Source organism: Sciurus vulgaris, assembly GCF_902686455.1.
Source record: "Sciurus vulgaris genome assembly, chromosome: 1".
In the NCBI taxonomy this organism is placed as follows: Eukaryota; Metazoa; Chordata; class Mammalia; order Rodentia; family Sciuridae; genus Sciurus; species Sciurus vulgaris.
In genome coordinates this window covers 32548827-32571522 of record NC_136461.1, presented here as the reverse complement: position 1 = coordinate 32571522, position 22696 = coordinate 32548827, and the positions used below count along the sequence as shown (strand labels likewise).

The window sequence follows — 22696 nt, the reverse complement described above, 5'->3', positions numbered from 1 at the left end:
ATGAGCGGTGAGTGGGGTCCCTCCTCTAGGTCTGAGAGAAAAGCCTGAGGAAGGAGTGCTGGACATGAAAAGGGGAGAGGAACCGGATCAGGGAAGGGGTCCCGGAGCTTGATGAGGTCTGAGGACAAGTCTGAGTACAGGGCTATGAAAGGGGAAGGAGGTTGGGGACTGAGACAGGAACAGAGCTTAGCCAGGGGCTGGGGAGGGGTTGAGGAGTGGAAAGTGAGTCAGTTGAATGAAAACAGGTCTGGAGAATGAGTTTGGGGTTGGGTCCATTTAAGGGAAGGACATGGGGACTGAGACAGAATGGCAAAAGTTCAGGGAGATGGGAAAACTTGTCAGGGGTGGAAAATGGACTACGGCAGGTGGAAAGAGGAGAGGAGGCTTGGAGAGTCTCTCCCCTGGGTTTGGTCACCTGTCTCCTCTTTCCTGAGTTGTCCCAGTGGAAGTTTCTCTTGGCATTGAGAAGGGTCTGCACTGAAAGCCAGCTGGGTCTCCCACCGTCTTCAGGGAGTGGCCCCTGAAGATCACCTTCCTTCTGGGAACTTTGGTTTTCCCACAAGTACAAAGATTGCACTAAGGGGGTTCTCACCTGCCAAAAACAAAAAACAAAACAAAAACAAAAAACCTAGAGCTAGCAGAAGTACATTCACAACCACACACTAATCACACAACCAACACGACTCAAGTTCAGACATTCACCACTTGACACAGACACAGTCACAAATGCACCTATCTGTGGCCACACACTCACCAGACACTGCCCTGACCTGACACTCTGCATCCATTCATGCAGCCAGGCTCATCCTGAGGCAGGCGGGCAGGACTCGCAGAGCCTGGGCCCCAGCCAGGCCACACAATTGCTCTCTCTTCCCCCAGGTATTGTGGTCTTGGGACTCCTGCTGGCTACCTCCAGCTGCCTCGCCTACTATGAGGACTTGGCCAAGTGCTTTCAGGATCCGAATTATGAATCCTTCCTTGTCACAGCCCAGGATGGACTCCACACCTCCCCACTGCCCAAGCGCATTGTAGTAGTGGGAGCTGGCATGTCAGGCCTGACAGCAGCCAAGACCCTGCAGGATGCCGGCCATCAGGTGAGGAGGTCGTGAACAACTGCACATAACCCATTGGGTCCCTGGAACCCTTAACTGTTAATCATTGCTAACTTTCATTTGCATTCCTGTGAAAACAAAACCAAAGAGCTGTGCTAGCAGCCAAGGCCAAGAAGTGCCCTGTCTCCGCCCCCAGGAACGCCTCAGGTTCACTTGCATCACTCAGGACCCTGCTGGAAGAGATGCCCAGTGAGGCTGCCATGCACATTGGGAGACATGCTGGGGATTCCTGGCCAGAGTGTGCAGAAGTGGGAGTGGGGCCTGGGGAGAAGGGACAACACATGTCTGGGAATGACAGCAGCTTCTCCGGACCCCAGGTAACCATCTTGGAGGCCGGCAACCATGTCGGGGGCCGAGTGGTCACGTTCAGGAGCAAGGAGGAGGACTGGTACTATGAACTGGGGCCCATGCGAATCCCAAAATCCCACAGGTAAGTCCCAGGAGAGAAATGGAGCCAAGGACAAGTAGGAGAGAAAGGGAGAGGTAGGAGGGGCCCCACTGCTATCCTGCCAAAGCCCTTTCGGATTCACTGTGTCATGTAATTCACCTCTGTAAGTCAAGATCGATGCTTATCTCCCACTTACCACAGAAGACCAAGGCTCAGAGCCCAGGCACACAGAAAGTGGAAGATCCCAAACTAATGGTTATAATAGTTGCCATCAACTCATCAGGTTGTATGCTTTTATACGGGCAGTTTCTTAAATGTCAATCCTATTACTTTAAGCTCTGAAATTATAATGGTTATTATTATTAGCAATAGCTATTATTTGTTAAGCACTTATTTTGTGTCAGGCCCTGTACTAAACATTGTATTTACATTATTTGATTGATCATTGCAACCCTATAAATTAAAACTTATTATTTCCATTTATAAATCAAGAATCTGGGCTCTGAAATATTGAGCAACTCACCCAAGTTTCTCCCAAGAGAAGCAACAAAATTCCTTATCAAAATCAAGGAGGTACCTGGCTTAAAAGCAGATGCTTGACCCTTAAACTATATCTGACTCCTGAGGTTTCCAAAAAACAAAAATGATCCCCGGCCTGGTACCCCATATGCTTCCACAAACATGACTTATTTTTTGCCTTTAACAAAAATTAAACATAAATTAAATTAACATAAGTTAAAACCCAGGTTTCTCTCCAAACTACCAAAGGCAAAAAACAACTGAAACAGCCCAAACCTGGAGTCATTAGATTTGGCTTCACACTACTTAGAAGAGGCAAATGGAATTCCAAACACCGCCTGAAACAAAAGGCCTCTGTCTCTACCTTTGTGTCTCATAAACTGGGATTTCTTTAAGGGCCCTAATTCAGTGAAGGGTGAACTTCCCATCTCCTATATCTCCCAGGACAAAACAGAAGGAGAAGAATGAATGCCCACAGCAAGAAAACCCAGAGATTAGAGTTGAGGAAACAGTTAGTCTGAGCTCCCCTGGGTTCAAGAAGAAACTGGTTTTCCTGGAAGTGGTTTGCTGTGGAGTCAGTCAGCAAGAACAAGGATGGGGGCCAATTTATTACTGTATCTCCTCCAGGTTGATCCACGCCTATGTCAAGAAGCTTGGCCTGAAACTGAACAAGTTTATCCAATATGATGGCAACACCTGGTACCTCATCAATGGACAACGACATCGCAGCTGGGCGGTCAAGGCTAACCCAGAGCTCCTGGGTTATTCCGTGAACCCCACAGAGAAGGGCAAGAGTGCTATGACTCTCTTCCACCAGTCCATTACCAAGGTGCCAACTGCCTTATCCCAGCTAGGTTTGAGAAGGAAAAGGGTCTGGCCTAAGGCCACTTGGCAAGTTGTTAGATGGACTCAGGTCATCTGACTCCTACCTGGTGCTCTTGTGATGGGTCCACCTTCCTTCTCACACCTGCTAACAGTGTACCACTCCCAATCCACCCTAGCCTCCTTTCTTCTCCTGTCCTCGAGTGGTCCAATGGCCCTATTACTTCAGTGGAAGTGGGAGGAAAGGGAATCCTAGATCAGCCAGTCCTTGGCAATGAATCAATCCTCCTGGGTCACAATGAAGGCCTTTGCCTTAAACATTAGTCTCCAAAAGGTCTTTAAATGATGCTTGAAGAAAGAGCAGCACGCAGGAGTTCCTGGAACTACTCTTTCTTCCCCTGGTCCTTCTACCACCCCCACCTCCTTGTCCCCACCCTCTTCAAGGACAGCCAGAGAACCCAGAAGTCCTGCCTCTAATTTAAAGGAATGCAGAGGCACCTGCCCCAGACCCCAGAAGCATGATGTCCCTGGTGTCCTGGAGGCCCAGTTTGATGGTGGTATCTCTCCTCCCCTTCTGCAGCTCAAAGGAAGTCTGAAAACATTCAACTGCAGCCACCTGATGTCCTTCTATGATTCTTACTCCACGAAGGTGAGAGCAGCAAAGAAGTTCTGGGATGGAGATGGGGTGGTGGACTCTGCCCAGCCTAGCCTCCTGGGTTGTCATCTGCTGACCAGGATGCTCTCTTCCCATTGCCAAAGCCTTCCTCTTGCTGGAGTCCAGTCCCACACTGCTCTGGGCCCAGGTCCCTGCTGGGTCTACGCACTGGGCCCTCCACCCCACATTTCCATCTGCTGCTTACCTCCTCACAGTCTTATCTGATGAAGAAAGGGAGGCTGAGTGAAGGAGCAGTTCAGATGATCGGGGATGTGATGAATGAAAATGCGGGATACTACAAGTCCCTTCTGGAGTCCCTGAGGAATGCTGACATCTTCTCCAAAAGTGATGAGTAAGGTGGATCTAGGGCCAGGATGGGAGTCCTCCCCCTCTGATTTACTGGGAGTTTACATGTACCAGGCACTCTGCTCAGCACTTTCCAAGAACTGTCACATTTAATCCTTAAGAGCCCCTATAAAGTAGATGGATTATTCAGAGCTATTCTATGGGTGAAGATGCTGAGACTAGGGAACTTACCCAAGTTCACACAGCTTAGGCAAGGGCTGAATGAAGTCAGACTCCAAACCCAGGTCTGAAGGTCTCCACCTGAGAAGTAGAATTTCAGGGTAGCTGAATATCCATGGGCTCCAGCCCTAGATTGCCTATGCGATCTTGGGAAAGTCACTTTGGGGCGTCAGTTTTCCAAACTATCAAATTAAGGAACAATCTTTCTATGACCAAGTGCTGCATATTAACTAAGTGCTGTCTATGAAGTGTTGCATACAGCCTACAGGGAGCTAGTTCCCTCTTTTTTTATACCAGGAATGCTGAGGACAAGGAAGCACTTGGGCCTGAGGGGGGCTCCCCTCTCAGTCTTCGATCTTTTCTCCCCTGCAGCTTTTATGAAATCACTGGGGGATTTGACCAGCTTCCCAGAGCCCTCAACGCCAGCCTAAAACCTGGCACCATCCATTTGGGGTCCAAGGTGGAGATGGTGGTGAGGGATGGGCCTGAGGTCCGGGTTTTGTACCGCGAAGGAGGGCCCACCTCTGACCTGCGCAACCTCACTGCTGACTACGTCATCATCTCAGCCTCTGCCAGGGCCACGCGCCTCATTGCTTTCCAGCCACCCCTGTCCCCAGACAAGACAAACGCCCTGCGCTCAGTGCATTACACCAGCGCTACCAAGGTGGTTTTGGCCTGTGATGAGCGCTTCTGGGAACGCGATGGCATCCGAGGCGGAGTCTCCATCACTGATCGGCCATCACGCTACATTCACTACCCCAGCCACACCCTCCCCAGCGGCAAGGGTGTCCTGCTGGCTTCCTACACTGTGGATGACGATTCCATCTTCTTCACCGCCATGAAGCATGAGCAGGTGGTGGATATCGTCCTAGATGACCTGGCAGCGGTGCACCGAATACCCAAGGAGGAGCTATGCCGCATGTGCCCATCATCCGTGGTCAAGCACTGGTCTCTGGATCCCCTCGCTATCGGAGCCTTTGCTGAGTTCACACCCTACCAATTTGTAGACTATTCACACCAGCTCTTCCAGCCAGAAGGCCGTGTCCACTTTGCAGGGGAACACACCTGCCTGCCCCATGGCTGGATTGACACTGCCATCAAGTCAGGCCTCCGGGCTGCCAGGAACATCCAGGCTGCTGTGGACAAGGAGGCCACTCAGGGAAAGGTGCCTCTGCAGCAGCCCTTTGCCAATATCCAGGATAGTTTCTCCAAGAGTAATCCCTTAAGGGAGTCTGCAGGAGGAGGCTGGCAGGTGGGAAGAGGAGGCAGAGATGTAGGAGAGAAGTTACCATCAGTCTCCCCCTGGCCCACAAGAACCCAATAACGCCACGCCAAAAAAAAAAAAAAAAAAAAAAAACCATGATTCCCTTTCCTGTTTCTCTCCCCTGCCAGACCTACAGAAGGAAGCAGCAGAGTCTTGGTATATGGAGGGATAAGGGAAGAATCAAGAGAGGAGAATGCTAAAGTCAGTCCTTAGACTAAGGAAATCATCTTCTGCTGCATAATAGTAACAAGAAAAGAAAAGGTCCAACAATACCTAATTTCTGCCACCTACAACCAGAAGTCCCTGAAGAAACAGACGAGCCCCAAACCACAGTAACATTAAACCACATACTGACCACACATACACAACCACAACACACACAAACTCCATCATTGCATGCCTGAACAAGAGCTCCATATCTTAGCCCAGTGTGGAGTCCAGCCAGACAAAAGAGGGAAAAATTATTTTCTACTCTTTTTAGTATGTACAAGTAGGATCCTGGCCTCCAGGAGATGCCTCCTGGCTCACAGACTTGTAGTCTCTAGCCTCACACCCACATTGCTAACCAGAATCCCCTACCTCCACTTGCCCAGCCCACACCTCTTCCTGGAGGACTCCCAGCTCAAGAGCCTTCCCTACTCTTCTCTCCAAAACCCAACCTGTCTTTCCACACTCCACTTAAGTTATTCCCCTTCCACAAAACTTCCCTTAACATCCCCCCAGCTCCAGGGGTCTCTCTTCTTTGAACCTCAGTTCTTCCCCTTTAGAATGCTAACCATGTGGACTGCAGATCCTACTTTTGTGTCATGCAATTGCTTCATGGTGGTGTCTTATCTCCCCACCTACACAGAGAACCCCCAAGGGCTGATTTCATATCTTTCATGCTTTTGTGCATTTTCTTTGATAGCCACTAAACACACACTATTTCCTTCAGCCTGTCAACATTTATCAAACCTCTACTGTATGTCTGGTGCTGTGTGAAGAACCAGAAATATAGAGAATGAGCAGCATTACTAAACTGAATCAACCCTCCACTCTTCTTCGTGTCCCCATGCATCCAAAGATCAGCTCCCAAACTGGCTCAAAAAAATTTTTTTCTCAAATTCTTGGAGAACAAGAACCACTCTGGGTATTTGGGTGCAAGTGGACAAAAGGAAAAGTAGATTAAGTCATAAACCCTCTCCCTGGAGAAGATCCCTACCAGGGAGACCCTGGGGAACCCCGGAGACCAGCATAGTAAGTACTGATATGGAGTGTCCTGGCCAAGACTGACTTATGGTATTGGGGGAAGGAATAGAGAGTTTCCTAGGAAGTTTTCCTACAAAATATCTATCTTTTTAATGCAAGTTGGTCTATTGTTAAAACCCTGGAAGGCTCTTTTCTGGTTTTCTATTCACCACTATATTAGTTGTGACCTTAGATTTAGTTCCAAGTGACAGAAATCAAACTCAAACTAACTTAAGGAAAAAGGACATGTCTGGGCTCCCAGAACTAGGAAGTTCAGGATGAAGCCGGCTTCACTCAGAGTGAGTGGGTTCAGGACTGAAAAGGCATCATTAAGTTCCAAACTCTTCCCACCCCTTGGTTCCACTTTCCACATATAGCTTCTGCATTGGATTGAATAGTTTCCCAAAAATTCATGCCCACCCAGAACTGATGAATGAGACCTTATTTTTAAATATAATCTTTGTTGGCATAATCAAGTTAAAATGGCATCAACTTGGATTAGCAAGGGCCCTAATCCAATGACTGGTGTCCTGATAAGTAGAGAGAAATTTGAGCCCATGGGGAAGACAGCCAAGAAATGTCAAATATTTCCAGAAGCCACCAAAAACTAGTAAAGAGGCATGGTATAGATTTTCCCTCAGAGTCCCTTAAGGGACTCAACCCTGCCAACACCTTGATTTTGAACTTTTAGCCTAGAACTGCAAGCAAAAAAATTTCTATTGTTTAAGCCATCCAATTTTGTGATAATTTGTTATAGCACAGCCCTAGAAAACCACATCAGCTCCCTTCTTTCTTCTGCTTTTCTTCTGGCAAAGAACTAGTCAGAAGTCATTCCAGAATATAACTAATAAATCTAATAAATTTAAAAAATAACAAAAATAATAATAAATTAAAATCTTTTTAAAAGAAGTTATCCCAGAGTTATGTTTTCATAGGTTACCATGCAAAAGAAAAGAAAGGACTTCTTTCTTCCAGAGTCTTCATATGTGTTTTCATCCTAGCCATCCTTCTGCTTATTCAGGGGACTATCGCTTGGCCTAGAAAGTGTACCTTGTGACTGGCAGCCACAAGAAGTGGAAAAGGGGACAGTACCATATATACACTACAACTCCTCTAGACCTCAGGGTTGGGCTAAGAAATACAGTTGAATCACTCCAGGGCTTGGGAAGGCCAGCTTACAATGTACATGGTGAACCAGAAGCCAATTAAACTACACCCTAGAACATGGCTCCCTCAAGAGAGAAGAGGGAGGAGTCTTTTTCCAAACTCTCTCCTGGGCTGTTTAGATTTGATAGCCCTCTTAGTGTCTTGACAAAGGCCATCTCTTCCTTAAGACTCTCAGAGCCAGCCTGGGAGGAATTCTGACCCAGCAAGGTCTAATCAGAGAAAGGAACAGAAGCAGAACCAGAGAGGAAGGGGCCTGGGGAAGAGCCTAATGGGAATCACCATGAATTCTCAAGAACAGGGTCCTAAATAAACAAGTCAGGGAGGAGCCAAGGCAAGGAACTGGGCAGCAGATCTACCAGAAACAACATCTTGCTGGTCTCTGCCCATGGAATTAAAGTGAGGGGCTCGGAGAGAGCAGGGTACTCTCCCTCGGGACACAGAACTACCACATGGGGTTCTCAGTTACAAACAACAGAAACAAAACCTGAGTCACTTAATTTGAAGAGGAAATTGAGGAAGAATATTAAGAAGTTCACAAAATTGATAGGAAGGCTCAAATCCAGTCTTGGGAAGTGGGTTGAATCTAAAGTAGACCATGTGGCCTGCACCACAGCCAAGGGTGAGCTATAGGAGCAGCCTGAAAGATGGCACCGTGGCCACTGAGCACCACAGGTCAGAAGATGCCCCCACTGCTACCAGAACTAACAATGGTCCACTGCTTCTTTGTGTCACTTGCCCCAGATTCAAAGTCCCAGATGGAAGCATTCAGTTGACTAAGTCCAGGTCAGGGCCACGCCCTGGCTTCCAGGAGTCAGGGAGAACAAGGAACCAACCAACAACATTCCTTGGCTTTTGAATTGGGAAATGAAGCAGCTTCCCCCAAACCTCAGAGTAGTGGCTGTCCCAGGTGTAGAAAACAGGTGTTGATGCTGGCAGACCAAGGCGAGTTCCCAAAGAGGCTACCCCTGCCCTATTAGCCACTTAACTCTTCTAAGCCTCAGTTTGTCATCTGGACAATAAGAAAAACATTCCTTCATTTCATAGCTGAGGGAATTAGAGATCATGCACAAAACACGGCTGGAGATTATATGCATATAAAGGATGCAGTAGTTCCTTGACCCCTAATGGTCTGAGAGAGGATTTTTTTTAAATATTTTACTTCCATTTAAGTACTAACATTTTGATGAGGTGTGGCAACTGAAGCATCTGTGCTTCCCCATTTGATCTTGTACTCCTTTGTCATTTTATTAAATCTGTATGTCCAAACCAGAGCTCTGAATTTATTTTCGGTTGTTTTCTGGAGATTCCATCTTGTGTTTCCTGCAAATATTACTGACTGCATGTTATTTTCCAGGGCATGTCTGTAATCCTAGCTGTTTGGGAGACTGAAGCAGGAGGATGGAGAGTTCAAAGCCAGTCTCAGTAACTGAACAAGGCCCTAAGCAACTCAGCAAGACGTTGTCTCTAAATAAAATATATTTTAAAAGGGCTGGGGATGAGTGCCCCTGAGTTCAATCCCCAGTACCAAAAAAAAGTCTCTTTTTGATGGTCATGGTGGTACATGCCTGTAATCGCAGCAATTTAGGAGGCTGAGGAATAAGGATCACAAGTTCAAAGCCAAACTCAGCAACTTAGCAAGGCCCTAAGTAAATTAGCAAGAACCTCTCTCAAAATAAAAGATGTAAAAGGGCTGGGGATTTGACTCCGTGGTTAAGTGTCCCTGGGTTCAACACCCAGTACCAAAAAAAAACAAAAAACAAAAAACAAAAACAAACAAACAAAAAAAAACCACTTCTTTCCTGTGTCTTTGTAGTCATTTCTCATGTGCCAGTCACTGTGATGCAGACATACAAGAATATATTCTTATTGTCAAGGATCAGTGACTGAGGAAGCATGGTGGTAGGAATGATAGTAGAATGGATCAGACATTATTACCCTATGTGCGTATATGATTACACAACCTCTATGACTCTATATCATGGACGACCACAAGAATGAGACGTTATACTCCATTTATGTATGATGTGTCAAAATGCATTCTACTGTCATGTATAACTAATTAGAACAAATAAAAAATTTTAAAAAGAATCCGTGACTATGTAGTGCATTTTAAAGCTATACTAGAGGTACTTTTAGGATGCTATGGGCAGGAGCATATGCGGAATGGGGATGGGGTAGTAACTGATGCTGTTGAGGTCAGAGAATGCTTTCTGGAAGAGATGACACCTAAGTAGATTTCTGAAAGAAGAGTAAGAGTTAAGCAAACAAGTAATTCGTGGAAGCATAAAAGGTTTCATTCTCAGAAGAACCAACTGCATATTTTAGATCTCTAGCATCCATGAAAATTCCTGGGTTCAGGAATTAGCATTTTCTTATAGTTTACATTTAGCATTTGAGGAAACAAGGAATCTGATGTTGAAGAATAAGCAGTTCTATGAAGAATTTTGTATGTCTGCTAAGGGTTTAATAGTTTTTACTAAAAACTTGGAATAAGCATTAAAGAATTTCAGATTTCCATTTATTAAAATCATTCTTGCAGTGATTATGGACAGATTGGGAATTAAGAGGGCAAGTTAGTATAGCAGCCAGGTTGTTTTATAAATGAAGGAAGGAAGCATTCCAGTTCAAAATGATAAGTTCATAAACTTAATTCTGTGGGAGCCAAACAAATACTTCAGTTGGCCCCTAGCTACCATTTATGATCTTTGGATAAGGAGAATTTGCAGTAATTTAGATGAATTTCAGATTGTGGTTTGCAACCTATTAATTGGTCATGATCAATATTTGAACACACAACTAAATAAATTAATATACTCTGAATAAGAGATACTGAGCATAAGCATTGTTTCCTGAAAGTTTGCTTTTCTGATGTGCGCGTGTATATGATGAAATCTGTGAATAAATAGCAGATTAGTATACACAGAGGTATTTATGTAAAATATATTTCTTACTCTGAAAGCTATGATCAAAAAATTTTAAAAGCCACCAATCCAGGAAAGAACTTGAGATGAAGTAAATGCTAGTCTTCTAAGGTGGTCTTAAGATGGGTCTGGATAATGAGCCCTGGGGAAGTTCAAGGGTAGATAAAGAGTTGGGACCAGGTGGATTCTTCTGGTGTAGGCAGTACTTGACTGTATAATCTCTGAGACAATAATTTTCAACTCCCCTTTTGCTTAAAAACCTTAGTTTTTGGGTTTCCTCTCTGGTAACTTACCAAGTTATTTAATTAGCTACACAATAGAATCACAGGCACTTAAGACTTAGTGATAATCATGTATAGCCAGCGTGAGAACTGCTGCTTCAGTTGCTTTTGTTAACTAATTCCTTACTCCCCACAGTCTTAATTTTGGTTCCTTTTATACAGTGGTATATAAGTGAAGTGAAAATTTCCATGTTTCCAAATCGTATTTAAAGCATGGGTCTGGAAAAGCAGAAAAGCATATTATTATTGGGTTGCTTCTTCAGAGATTAAAAATAGGCTCTGGATCTTTCCCTGCCCCTGAATAGTATTTAGGCAGCTGAGGGATGGTATACTTGACTGAAATAATGAATGCCACATTAGACTCAGGGCAGGAGAATGACGAGGCAGTGTTATGTTTGTAGGGCATCCAGTTCTAACAGAACCACATGACAAACACCCCGAAGTTCTTCTGAAGAAGAGTATGCTAGCCAGGTGATGACATTTGGGTGTTTTGCCAGGCATGATTTTGCCCAAGAACCTCTGCATTTGCTCCCGCTATTGTTATTCCTCACAAATCTGCATGACTCACACTCAGGTCTCTGCCAAAATGCTACCTCATTCCACAGGCCTTTCCTGACTTCCATCCAAACCAAGCCCTTCTTCCCTCCCGTCTCCTCACCTTGCCTCATTATTCCCCAACATTTTCTGATGAAAATATACAAGCTTAGAGAGAAGTTAAGAATTTTACTGTGAAAACCCATATACTTATGACAAGATTCTACAACTGGTATTTTACCATACTTGCTTTATCTCTTAGCTCTTCATCTATCCATCCAATTTTTTTCTTTTCTTTTCTTTCTTTCTTTTTTTTTTTTTTGTGATACTAGGGATTGGATCCAGGACCTCACACATTCTAGGCAAGTGCTCGACCACTGAGCTACATCCAGTCCTTTCTATTTTTATTTTGACACAGGGTCTCACTAAGTTGCCCAGGCTGGCCTCAGACCTGGAATTCCCCCGGCTTCAGCCTCCCAAGGAGCTGGGACTACAGGCCTGCACCGCCAGACCCAGCATATCATCTAGTTTTAAAATGCTTTTCTATTAAATCATACATATCAGTATGGTTAACTCCTCAACAATTCAGAATGCATATCATTAACTCTAGAATTTGGCATTTGCTTAAAATCTTTAGGTAAAGTTTACGTGGAAGGATAAGCACAACTCTCAAATGTATTGTTTTGATGAATTTTATAACTGTAAACTCTGTTAACTCAAACCCATATTAAGATAAAGAATATTACCATCACTTCAGAAAGTTGTTCAAGCTCCCTTTTGAGACAATCACTATTTTATTTTTTCCTTCCATTATTGGTTAGTTTTCCCTGTTCTAGAATTTATTATAAATGGAATCAGTATGAACTCCTTTGAGTAGGATTCTTTTAATCAGTGTGCTATAATCTGTATTTTTTTAACTCTTAAAATTACTATGTGACATATCTTTATATGTGTTATTGACTATTTTCTCTCTGACTGAACTGAAAAGGGACCTTATTTTGTTTATTTCTGTATTCCTTGTGCTTGAAATGGTACTTACTATATTAGAAATTACTCAACAGGGCTGGGGAGATAGCTCAGTCGGCAAAGTGCTTGCCTTGCAAGCACAAGGCTCTAGGTTCAATCCCCAGCACCGCAAAAAAAAAAGGAAAAAGAAAAAAAAAAAAGAAATTACTCAACAAATATTTAAGTAAGTGGGGAAAAAAAGAATTGAAGACATAAAACAACAGACAAAAGTACAACAAATTAAGAAGCTAGATAACAAAAAGCAATCCACACCTAAACGCATCATTGTGAAAACGGATGAACATAGAAAAATAAGATCTTAATGGCAACCACAAAGGAGAGATTACCTATAAATGACTATTACCTGTCTATTATCTGTGAGAGCTGTCTCTTACTTATGAGGGCTGACTCCTCAATGACAATAACACAGGTCAGAAGAAATGGAATAATATTTGCAAATGCTGAGCAAAAAACAACAGTCAGCCTAGAGTTGAAGACCCAGCAAAGCTATCTTTCACAATAAGAATGAAACAAAGACATTTCCAGGCAAGAAAAATTGACAGGTTTTACTATGAACATGCCCTCACTAAGAAATCTTCTGAAGGGTGGACTTCAGGAAGAATAAAATATGGAAGAAAACTCTGAGATAGGAAAAGAAAAAGTGAGCAAATAATATTGTAAATGTGGTAAAGTCTATTCAAAGGCCAAATGTGCAAAGCAATAATAATTATGACCAATTTTTAGTGTTAAAGATAGTACAAGCTGGGCGCCATGGCACACACCTGTAATCCCAGGGGCTCAGGAGGCTGAGGCAGGAGGATCAAGAGTTCAAAACCAGCCTCAGCAATGGTGAGCCACTAAGCAATTCAGTGAGACCCTGTTTCTAAATAAAATGCAAAATAGGGCTGGGGATGTGGCTCAGAGTAGCCCTGAGTTCAATCCCTGGTACAAAAAAAAAAAAAAAAAAAAAGTACGGAAGTCCTGAACAGAATGTCAGGAGGAGGGTCACTGATCATAAACCATTTTGTGTCTCAAGTATATATCTCAAAAGAAAATAAGAGTCACAGGAAAAGTAAGCAAAAATAGGTTTAAAAGGGAGTAATACCTATAGAAACAATAGAGTGTCTTTGAAATCATAAGAGATTATTATGAAAGGACAATTCACATAAAAATATAATTTAGATGAATAGGGTGATTTTATATAAGAATATAATTTATCAAAACTGACTTTTAAGGAATTTTAACCTGCATTGATTAATAGTCTTTAAACACATAGAATTAACAGTTTGTAATAATCTACCTCTTCCTCCATAAAAAAAAAAGTCCTTAAAATTTTCAAAAGCAAGTTCTATCAAATGCTCAAGTGACATATAATCCTAGTTTTATACCAAGTGTTCCAAATAACTGAAAACAGGGAATGTTCTCAAATTCATTTTAGGTGACCAGTATGATATAATACCAAAGCCAGAAGAAGAAAATTAAAGAAAGAAAACATAGACCAATTTGACTTATGAAAAAAGACATAAAGAGCCTTGATATATTAGCAAACAATATCCTATATGCACCCAGAAAAACACGGGGGATTAAAATAAACTTTCTTAAGCCAATAAATGGTTAACTCCTCAAAACCTAGAGCAAACATCAAGCTTCAGAGTGAAGCGTTAGATATACTTCCCTTAAAATCAGGAACAAAACAAAGATGCTCACAATTACCACCCCTCTTCACACTTACAGTTTTTTCCTAGCTTGTGCAATAAGACAAGAAACACAAATAGGGTAAGAGTTGGTAAGGAGGAAAAGCTAATAAACATTCACAGATAATATCACTGCCTACATAGAAATCCCAAGAGAAAATTCAAAATATGACGTAAATTCAAGCAAGAGTTCATCAGTTTCATGAAAGAACAAGAATGTCTAAAAGAACCAAAACAGTTTTTAGAGACATTGACATTTATTTTTCAATTATGGTGAGTAACACTATGTAGTATTAGGTCAATGAAACAGAATAAAGAACCTACACACATGGAATAGCAACATGACAAAAGTAGGCACAGAAGATAGGTGGAGTGGCCCATGCCTCGAACCCCAGCAATTCAGGAGCTGAGGCAGGAGGGTCACAAGTTCGAGGCCAGCCTCAGCAACTAAGTGATACCCTGTCTCAAAATAAAAAAAATAAAATCTTTAAAATTGGACTTGGGATGAACTCAGTGGTAGAGTATCTGCTAAATATATGTGAGGTCCTGGGTTCCATCCCAGAACCTTGTACACACACACACGCACGCGCGCGCACACACACACACACACACACACACACACACACACACAGATGAACAAAGAAAATAAATAGAAAAAAGTGAGACACACATGGTTATATATTGAATTTAAGAATGAAATAACACTATATTATTTCATACATTCATATTTGATTTTTCAACATATAAACAGCAGAACACACACGAACTTCAGAACAGTGTTTACTTCATGGGAAGAATGGGTTGAGACCCAAAGAGCATTAAGTCACCAAGTGTTAAATCAGCCTGATGGGCACCAGAATGATGGTTATATTCAGTTCTGTATTTTTCAAAATTTTCAAACTAGTCCAGAAAAGTTTTTAATTAAAAATACACCCAGGGCCGGGCGGGGGGAGGCGGGCGGAGAAAAGAACTGCACAAGTGAAGTGAGTCAACAAACTCACTTCCTGCCTCAAACTTTCCAAAATTTAATCCCACAGCCTGGGTCATATTTTTATCAAAATTCCTGGGGGTGAGTTGGGGAGATAGCTCAGTGGGTAGAGTGCTTGCCTTGCATGCACAAGGCCCTGGGTTCAATCCCCAGCACCGCAAAAAAAAAAAAAAAAAAAAAAAAAAAAAATTCCTGGGGGAACCGAGTACAGAAGGCTCATCTAGGTTCTAGGAAATGTTACACAAAACAGCTGAGCCTTGTCCCCAGGAAACACATGAACAAGGAAGACGCTGGACAGTTCTCTAAACTAGCTAGTGATTAGATCAAGAAAAAAACCACTCAAGGGAAACACTGGGCATTCAAACAGGCATCCTAATACTAATAAGGAAATAGAAGGGAAAGAAAACTCCCATTCATTTAGCACAGAAGAGTCCACTGTCCAAACCCGGCCTGCTTTTCTCAGTACTCCACCTGCCATCAATGTCTTCAAGTTACGCTGCATTATGAAGTTGAGCCTTGTCTCAGACTTCATTAGGTCCCTGTTCTCCGAGCTGTCACAGCACAAATGGGTCCTCGGATCAAAAGCATGTAAAAGTATTTCTAGCAAGTAACATTTATTGAGAGGGTACTCTTTTCCAGTTACTCTTCTAAGTCCTTTATATACATATTAGTAATGTTCCCCGTACTTCTAAGAAGGAGATATTTATTTTACCCCTCATCTAGTTAATTAAGAAATTAAAGCACAGAAAAATGAAATAATTTTCCCAAGCTCACATAGCAAGAAGTCTGGTGACGTTATCATTCAAAGCCAGGTAGTTAATTATAAAAGCCAATCCAAATTGGATCATAGACCTAATTGTGAACATCTATAAAGATAAGCCTTTCAGATATTTTTGGGGGAGGGTGAGTACCAGGGATTGAACTCAGGGACACTCAACCACTAAGCCACATCCTCAGCCCTATTTTGTATTTTATTTAGAGACAGGGTCTCATTGAGTTGCTTAGCACCTCGCTTTTGCTGAGGCTGACTTTGAACTTGCCATCCTCCTGCCTCAGCCTCCCGAGCCACTGGGATTACAGGAGTGCACCACCATATCCAGCCTTTCAGAATTTTTGATGGTAAAATGAACAAGATTAACAGAAACTCCAGACCCTCATTCCCTCCAGAAACATCAAGTAAACAACAGCCTAATGAAAATGGCCGTGGCGGGAGGTCTAGAAGCTCATCGGGGATCTGAAGCAACCAAATGAATCAAAAAAAAAAAAAAAAAAAAAAATATATATATATATATATATTTTAAAACAATAGTACATTTCATGACATTTTTGCATGCCTTTACCTATTTCTTCCCCAGCAATGGTCAGAAGGAAATCATTCAATTCCCCATTCCTTCCTCAAGGCAGAAAGAAGAGAATGGAACACGTCTACAATATTCTGGCTCCCTGTCTGGGGGACTGGCTGTCGTCCTATCCAACTCAGGGCCCAGACAGCAACAGTAGCATGGCCTGGATGTCCAAATGAAGGCTGCTGGAAGAGTGGCAGGTGCCCCAGAGACCCACGGGCATCCGAGGGGCCAGAGATCACAGGCAGATGAAGCAACAGAACATCCCTGAGAAAAAGCAGGGGTGAGACCCTGAGCTGAATGGAAACACTTTAAAATAATGGTGAAAGGCTTTTCCTCTAAGATTAGGGAACAGACAAGGATGTCTGTTTTCACCAATTCAACATAGAACCTAGTTCAACATAGTCCTAGCCAGAACAATTAGGCAATAAAAAGGGATAAAAGGCAACTCAACTGGAAATGAAAAGATAAAATTATCTCTGTTCACCAATAACAAGATCTTATATATAGGAAATCCTAAAGAATCCACAGCAATAGTTAGATATAATAATGAATTAAGCAAAGTGGCAGGACGCAAAATCAACACACACAAATCATTTGTGCTTCTATGCACTAACAAGGAACGATCCAAAAAGAAAATTAAGAAAAAAATTCCACTTACAATAGAATCAAAAAGAAGAAAATGCACCATTTGACCCAGTTATCCCACTCCTCAGTTTATACCCAAAGGACTTAAAATCAGCATACTACAGTGATGCAGCCACATCAATGTTTACAGCAGCTCAAATCACAATAGCTAACTTATGGAACCAATCTAGGTGCCCTTCAACAGATGAATGGATAAAGAAAATGTGGAACATATATACAATGGAATATTACTCCGTCATAAAGAAGAATGAAATTATGGCATTTGCAGGTAAACGAATGGAACTAGAGCGTATCGTGCTAAGTAAAATAAGCCAGTCCCCAAAAGCCAAAGGCCGAATGTTTTCTCTAATAAGTGGATGCCCATAGTGGGGTGGGGGCAGGAGAGTAGGGAAGAATGAAGGAGCTTAGAATTGTGCAGAGGGGAGTGAGGGGAGGGAAGTGGGTGTGGGGTGGGAAGGACGGTAGAATGAGACAGACATTATTACCCTATGTGCATACATGTCTGATTACACTACTGGTGTGACTCAGCACCATGTATAGCCAGAGGAATGAGAACTTATGCTCCATTTGTGTACAATGTGTCAAAATGCATTTTACTGTCATGTACAACCAATTAGAACAAATAAAAAGAAGAAAAAGAAAATGCTGTCGGGCGTGGTGGTGATGCCAGTAATCTCAGTAGGATTGCAAGTTCAAAACCAGCCTCAGCAACTTAGTGAGGCCTAAGTAACTTAGCAAAACCCTGTTTCAAAATAAAAAATAAAACTAGGCCTGGGGATGTGACCCTTCTGGGTTCAATCCCTAGTACTAAAAAAAAATGTCAATACTACACAAAGCAATCTACAGATTGAATACAATACCTACTCAAGTCCCAATGATATTTTTACAGAAATAGGAAAATCTATCCCAGAGATAGATGAAATCTCAAGGGTCCCTAAATAATCAAAATGACCTTGAAAACCAAAACCCAGGGTATCAAACTTCCTGATTTCAAAACTTACTACAAAACTACAGTTATCAAAACAGTTTGGTATTGGCAAAAACACAAACACACAGACCGTGGAATAGAACAGAGACACCAGATACACAGGGTTCCCCTGCATATGTAATCCAGTGACTTTCAACAAGAGCACCAAAACCTTGCAATGGGTAAAAGACAGCCCTTAACAAATGGTACCAAGATAATTGAATATCCAGGGGCAAAAGAATGAAGTTAGGTCTTATAGCATATACAGAAATTAACTCAAAACGGATCAAAGATCTAAACGTAAAACCTGAAATTATCAAATTCTTAGAACAAAACAGGGCGAAAGCATCACAACACTGGGTTTTTATGGCCCCCAAAACACAAGCAACAAAAGAAAACAAACAGATAAATTGGACTACCTCAAAACTGTAAATGTCTCTGCCTCAAATGGCACAATCAGCAAAGTGAAAAGGCAACCACAGAAGAAAAAAAGATTTGTAAATCATATATCTGACAAGGGGTTATTATCCAGAATATGTAAAGATCTCCCACAATTCAACAACAACAAAAGGTCCAATTTTAAAAATGGGTGAAGCCAGAGTTATTAATCATTGGAGGCTCACATATTTTAATTTTAAACCCAAACCTCAACAATTAGCCTGCTATTAAGGTTGAATTTACTAGACTTAGACATTAGCATTTAAAATTTTTAGAAAGGGCACCTGAGTTAAGTACAATACAATCATATTGCTTGAGAGCTAGCAGCACCTAACAATATGCTTTCTTTAAAAAGTAGAGATCATCAACAAACATATGAAAAAATGTTCACCATCTTTAGTAATAAGAGAAATGCAAAACAAAACTACACTAAGATTCCATCTCACCCCAATTAGAATGGTGATTATCAAGAATACAAGCAACAATACGTGTTGGAGAGGATGTGGGGAGAAAGGTACACACATACATTGCTGGTGGGGCTGCAAATTAGTGCAGCCACTCTGGAAAGCAGTGTGGAGATTCCTTAGAAAACTTGGAATGGACCCACCATTTGACCCAGCTATCCCACTCCTCAGCCTATACCCAAAGGACTTAAAAATCAGCATACTACAGAGATACAGCCACATCAATGTTCATAGCTGCTCAATTTACAATAGCCAGACTGGAACCAACTTAGATGTCCTTCAATTGATGAATGGATAAAGAAACTGTGGTATATATATACAATGGAATATTACTCAGCTATAAAGAATAATAAAATTATGGCATGTGCAGGCAAATGGATGAAACTGGAGAATATCATGCTAAGTGAGATAAGCCAATCTCAAAAATCCAAAAGACGAATTATCTCACTGATAAGCGGATGATGACACATAATGAGGGGTCGGAGGGGGGCAAGAATGGAGGAAGGAGGGACTGTATGGAGGGAAAAGAGGGGTGGGAGGGGTGGGGGAAGGAAAAAATAGCAGAATGAATCAAACATCATTACCCTATGCAAATGTATGATTACGCAAATAGTATGCTATTACTCCATGTACAAACAGAAACAACACGTATCCCATTTGTTTACAATAAAAAAAAAGTAGAGATCAACTTGCTTCTATGTATGAAACACAAGCACATGGAGTAATACATGGATTTGGATTTATGTGGAAGTGATATTTGAGCTTATGCAGATCAACCTCTTGGTTTTATAGAAAAGAGATGCCAGCCCCAGGGAGGTTAAATGACTGCCCAAGGCCAGCTGCAAGGGCAGCTGAAGAGGCTTGACCATCCAGTCCAGTCAAAGTGCTTCCCTTCATCAGCTCACCTTTCCTGGGAAGTCCTGACCACCATTACAGAAGACAGCATACCTTTGGACTACTTTGAAATAACATCCCAATCCTGTTAGAATTTCTCCTTATCTCATAAATTTTTACTTTCCTTCTTCATCAGTTTAGGCGTATTTACAAAGGGAAGTCAAATATTCCCAGTGAACATAGAATTATCTTTTCATTATAAAAAGAAAAGCAACATTTTGAAAGGTACCCTTCCTTAAATTTATGGTGACATTCAAATATTTATACTCAGCTGAACTTTCATTAGGAAAACAGAAATTCGACTGTGTTCAATTTGAATCTCATGCCTGGATCTTGAGCAAGAGGATGAGAGGTGGTATCATGTGGGCACACGCTTTGAGAAGAATTTACTCCATCAACTATGCCCGGGAGCCCCGCACTCTCTCTGTAACTCAATAACTAGCACAAACGATTGGCAAGGACTACCAGCAGCAATAAAATTCCCTTGATTGTGTCTTGAAGACTTGCTTTGGAGGGAGTTGGAGACATTAAAGAATGAGATATGATTCATTTTATGTCTTTTAGAAATCAGAGGAAGATAGATAATGACAAAGATGTATTTAAATTGCTGAGACTGGCCTCGAACTTGTGATCCTCCTGCCTCAGCCTCCAGAGTCACTGGGATTACAGGCATTATGTCACTATGACCAGCCACAAATATATATTTAAGATACAACATTTTCTTTTATTACATATGCTTTAATATGGAAGAAAATTTCAGTTTGTCTTCCCTCAGCTTTGACAAAGGAGAAGGCCCATGATTATGAAATTTTCCATTACACTCTATTCATACATAGTAAATGAACTTCCATACATGTGTAGGTATCATTCTTAGAGTTTTATTTCCACATTTTTAAAAACCCTCCTCAGGATACAAATATTACTTACCCTATGACATTTTTAATCGATACATTTTTCAAGCTCTTATAGTGATGTGATCATTAGTGGTCAGACTCTTCCTCTGTAATGATTTGTCAGTGTAATGAAAGATGATGGCTTCATGTAATTTTAAGATGTACCTCTAAAGTCGGGCAAGCTGGCTCACACCTGCAATCCCAGGGTTTGGGAGGCTGAGGCAGGAGGATTCCAAACTCAACGTCAGCCTCAGCTACTTAGCAAAGCCCTAAGCAATTCAGAGACCCTGTCTCTAAATAAAATATAAAAAAGGACTGGAAATGTGGCTCAGGGGTTAAATTCCCCTGGGTTCAATCCCTGGTACCCACCCCCAAAAAAAGATGTATATCTAAAACAAAAGGTAACAATGTATTTAATTAAAGATAAAGAATCAGTGATAAAAATGGTGAAAGTTTTGGGTATATATATCTTTCAATTTATGTCTCATTCCCTTCTTATTTACCTTCAGTTACATAAAGTAATCAATGAATATTTACTGGGTACTTTGATGTTTTCAGAACTATCCTACACACTACCAGAGTCTCCAAAGGAATGAAGAACATAATCTCTGCTTCGGGAATGCAGTGCTTCTTAATGTCCAAGAAATAGCAAGGGTCTCTTCAGATATCTGGAGAGGGTGCGTAGGATGGTGTTCTCGAATCCAGGTTTTAGAAATGTGTCACACTAAAGCCTTACCTTAAACCTTCGCCATTCCCATTCGGTGTCAGAGGTGTCTCAGAAATCCTGTGACAAAGAGGCCCAAAGAATCTAGGGCATCTCACTAGCTTGTGTTCTCTGGTTCAGAAGCAAGGTGGCGCAGAAGCTGAAGTTGATGCTGCCCCTACACTCCCGACACTCACGGGGCTTCTCTGGTGTTGGGGTCTTAAGCCCCCTTGCTCTTCTTGACCAGCGGCAAGGGAAGGGGACACTCCCCAACAAGGTCAGACCGGGATAGGTAAGGCCGACTGACTGCCCGCTCCCAGCCCTCCGTGTGGAGGACAATCAGACGTGTCAGGGGACCCGTCACAGCAGGAACTCGTTTATTGAGGAAATCACACAGCTTTTATGTAGGGTGGGGGCTAGGCGGGAACCAATCAGCTTAAAGGTCAGCAAGGCATGGGGTGTTCACGCAGGCATGAGTCCCATAAGACTATATGGCAAGCACCAGCTGATCACGTTTGCGGGACTGTTGTTAACCAATCCCTGACGGTGGTCCGATTCATCCTCATTAACTATTGAAACTGCCTGTGAGGCCTTGATCTTGCTCACTCGCCAGAAAGTAAGGAGTCAGCCTGAGTTGGTTAACGTGTCATTAGTCCCAACACTCTGGAGTGTGAAGGTCCTCATAGACAATCAGGCTAGAACTCTGGCCGATGGTCTCCCCACACTCAGGGGACTTGGAAGTTTCTTCCCCCAAGTGTCCACTGATGAGTGTTGAGGCTGAGCTCTGGCTGAGGGACAGCCCAGAGGACACGTGTAGGACTTCTCTCCAGCCCAGGTCTGCTGGCGTCCAGTGAAGCTTGAGCCGTTACTGGGAGTCTCCCCACAGCTGGGTAATGAGAGGGTTTCTCTCCTGTGCGGAGCAGCTGATGCTTAATACGGTGTGAGCTCCGTGTGAAACTGCGTGACCTTTAACCACTCTTCAATTTCTCATTCGATAGTCAAGTTTTTTCTCGGATCATACAAAATAGAAGCCAAAACTGCAGCATCCAGTGAGTCTTAAAATGTGCTCTCTACTGTGTTGGTTTTTTTTCTCACTTTAGACCTCAGAACCTGACAGAAGGAACAAGGTATGCAATTATCTTATTTTTCATTATCTGAGGAAGATGGGGATTAGATTAAGGGGTTCCAACAGTTTTATTATTAAGGATTTCTGCATTTGTGACACTTAATGATTTAGATATTAT

General features: G+C 42.4%; 1 protein-coding gene across 1 annotated transcript in view; it reads left to right on the top strand.

The window, feature by feature from the left end:
- The window catches only part of LOC306664663 (L-amino-acid oxidase-like), a gene marked incomplete at both ends in the record, with an annotated part of 94393 nt that continues 71697 nt past the window's right edge, over positions 1 to 22696 (top strand). Inside the window, 7 exons of the mRNA XM_079145657.1 lie at positions 1 to 7; positions 880 to 1094; positions 1430 to 1542; positions 2647 to 2848; positions 3422 to 3490; positions 3712 to 3848; positions 4394 to 5235. Of these exons, the coding sequence (XP_079001783.1) occupies positions 1 to 7; positions 880 to 1094; positions 1430 to 1542; positions 2647 to 2848; positions 3422 to 3490; positions 3712 to 3848; positions 4394 to 5235 (1585 nt within the window). The remainder of the gene's footprint in view (positions 8 to 879; positions 1095 to 1429; positions 1543 to 2646; positions 2849 to 3421; positions 3491 to 3711; positions 3849 to 4393; positions 5236 to 22696) is intronic.